Genomic DNA, 2,759 nt, shown 5'->3' with positions numbered 1-2,759 from the left:
ATAATAGATTCATAAAAGATAATAGGACATTAATGACAGGCCTCTGAAGTATTGGGCCTGAGAAGTAACTCAGGATTTGAACTCAACAACCTGGTTTTACCAATCGTGAAACTGAGACCCAGAGGGAAAGATAAGACAGCTGTTGGAGACAAAGGTGGTTGTCAGTCCCAGTCTGCCATCTTCATTTGAATGTTCTTTCCAAATAGCCTACTGATTCTTCTCACATCTTAGCACATGGAAGCATAGAATACATGACTTTCAATCTGACCTCTCTTTTTTGTGCAATTAATTATTCTGCTTCTTAATCAGAAGTTTTTGCATAATCTGTCTCTCTCTTTCTCTCTCTCTCTCTCTCTCACACACACACACACAATATTATTTTCCAGATTGGAACATAATGGTCTACTCATTTTAGCCATATAGTAGTTACAGTCATATTCCCCAGTCTGAACGCTCCAGTATGGAGGCTGTTGCCACTCATTACCAGATCAGTGTTACGTAAATAAATGTGAATGATGTTCTAGTGAAGACTAGGTTCATGTATAAATTGTTAAACCTGGTTTGCTCAAGGTATACAATTTTATAAATAAAGGGGGTGTGATATGTGAACTGGAAGCAAGAATCAAGATGTTAGATGTCACAAGTATGTCACTTTTGCTCACAGTGTCTTTCTTGCTTCCTCTGTAAAATGCGGCTCTTGTTAGAATGTGACAGGGACACATAGACCCAGAGTATTTATCCATGTTGCTTAATCTCAGCCTCCTTTCACCTTATAGAAATTATTTAGAAATATGGGTTTCAGCCACAGGAGGCCATGAGTACTAGCAGTCACATCAGAAAAAATAATATTTGCCAAAAAGACTTTCTAAGAGAGTTACAAGACTAGAAGCCCACTTATGGGTTGGTGGAAGATAACGAGGAAAAACACAGCAGTCTGCATTACTTGAAACCTCACTAACTCACATATCTAGAGCAGCTTTAAATCTGCTGGGTCAGAGTCCCTTCAAAACTCTGGGGATGATTCAGAACAAAAACAGAATTTCTTAAGGTCATTATGGGAAAACGACAACTCCAATATCCATTCAAATTTAAAATTTTGAGTTTGAAAGAGTAGAGGCTGTGCTGAAACCCTTTGTTCTCCAAGGAATTCAGACTAAACTGTCTTTCAACCCAGAAAACCACAGATTTCCTGAGGATGGTTCTATCTCTTTTGTCCTATGAAGATACACTTATACACTCCAGAGCTTGTGGTTTGCTTCCGGGAAACCAGTGGCATCAACAGGTTATTGCTCTTGGATGGAAGTGGACAGCTTAGACTATACGTCTCCTTTTTTAGACTTAATAGATACTGACACTAAATTTCAAGGTCAATTTATTGAAAGATCCAAAGGAATACATAAGTTTGGTTTTTCAAATGGCTCTTTATTTTTCACTCATACTCCATGGTATGAGTGATCTTTTCTTTCTCTCTACAGGTTATCTAAGAGCGAGCTGTATGATGGAGTCCATGGAACTATTAAATCAATCTCAAGTGTCAGAATTCATTTTGCTGGGACTGACCAGCTCCCAGGATATAGAGTTTCTTCTCTTTGCCCTCTTCTCTGTTATCTATGTGGTCACAGTTTTGGGTAACCTTCTTATTATAGTCACAGTGTTTAACACCCCTAACCTGAATACTCCCATGTATTTTCTCCTTGGTAATCTCTCTTTTGTAGATATGACCCTTGCTTCCTTTGCCACCCCTAAGATGATACTGAACTTGTTAAAAAAGCAGAAGATAATTTCTTTTGCTGGGTGCTTCACTCAGATATTTCTCCTTCACTTACTGGGTGGGGTTGAAATGGTACTGTTGGTGTCCATGGCTTTTGACAGATATGTGGCCATTTGTAAGCCCCTACACTATATGACCATCATGAACAAGAAGGTATGTGTTTTGCTTGTAGTGACCTCATGGCTCTTGGGTCTCCTTCACTCAGGGCTTCAGGTACCCTTTGCTGTGAACTTGCCCTTTTGTGGTCCCAATGTGGTAGACAGCATTTTTTGTGACCTCCCTTTAGTTACTAAGCTTGCCTGTGTAGACACATATCTTGTACAAATAGTCATTGTTGCCAACAGTGGCATAATCTCCCTGAGCTGTTTCATTATTTTGCTTATCTCCTACAGTCTGATCCTCATAACCATTAAGAACCACTCTCCTACTGGGCAATCTAAAGCCCGTTCCACTTTGACTGCTCACATCACAGTGGTGATTCTCTTCTTTGGCCCGTGCATCTTCATCTATATCTGGCCCTTCAGCAACTACTCTGTAGATAAGTTCCTTGCTGTATTTTACACCATCATCACTCCTATCTTGAATCCAATTATCTATACTCTGAGAAACAAAGAAATGAAGATATCCATGAAAAAACTCTGGAGAGCTTTTGTGAATTCTAGAGAAGACACTTAGGTTAAAAATATAATAGCGGAGGCCGGGCATGGTGGCTGACGCCTGTAATCCCAGCACTTTGGGAGGCCGAGGCATGTGGATCACTTGAGGTCAGGAATTTGAATCCAGTCTGGCCAACATGGCAAAACCCTGCCTCTACCAAAAATACAAAAAATTAGCCAGGCGTGGTGGTGCATCCCTGCAATCCCAGCTACTCAGGAGGCTGAGGCAGAGGCTGCAGTGAGCTGAGATTGTGCCACTGCCCTCCAGCCTGGGTGACAGAGTGAGACTCCATCTCAAAATAATAATAATAATAGTAGCAGAGAAACAATTA

General features: G+C 40.6%; 1 protein-coding gene across 1 annotated transcript; it reads left to right on the top strand.

Moving 5' to 3' along the window:
- The first annotated feature begins 1,414 nt into the window (after positions 1-1,414).
- On the top strand, positions 1,415-2,446 carry OR4K17 (olfactory receptor family 4 subfamily K member 17). Its single transcript, XM_005560636.3, has one exon. The coding sequence runs from the start codon at positions 1,415-1,417 to the stop codon at positions 2,444-2,446; it is 1,032 nt and encodes a 343-aa protein (XP_005560693.3).
- Positions 2,447-2,759: the final 313 nt, after the last annotated feature.

This window comes from Macaca fascicularis, chromosome 7 (assembly GCF_037993035.2).
Source record: "Macaca fascicularis isolate 582-1 chromosome 7, T2T-MFA8v1.1".
Taxonomy (NCBI): domain Eukaryota; kingdom Metazoa; phylum Chordata; class Mammalia; order Primates; family Cercopithecidae; genus Macaca; species Macaca fascicularis.
This window is presented reverse-complemented; position numbering and strand designations above follow the sequence as displayed.

Bases quoted from the DNA above. Each gene is read 5' to 3' on its own strand.
- OR4K17 (XM_005560636.3), top strand. From the start codon at position 1,415: ATGGCTCTTTATTTTTCACTCATACTCCATGGTATGAGTGATCTTTTC.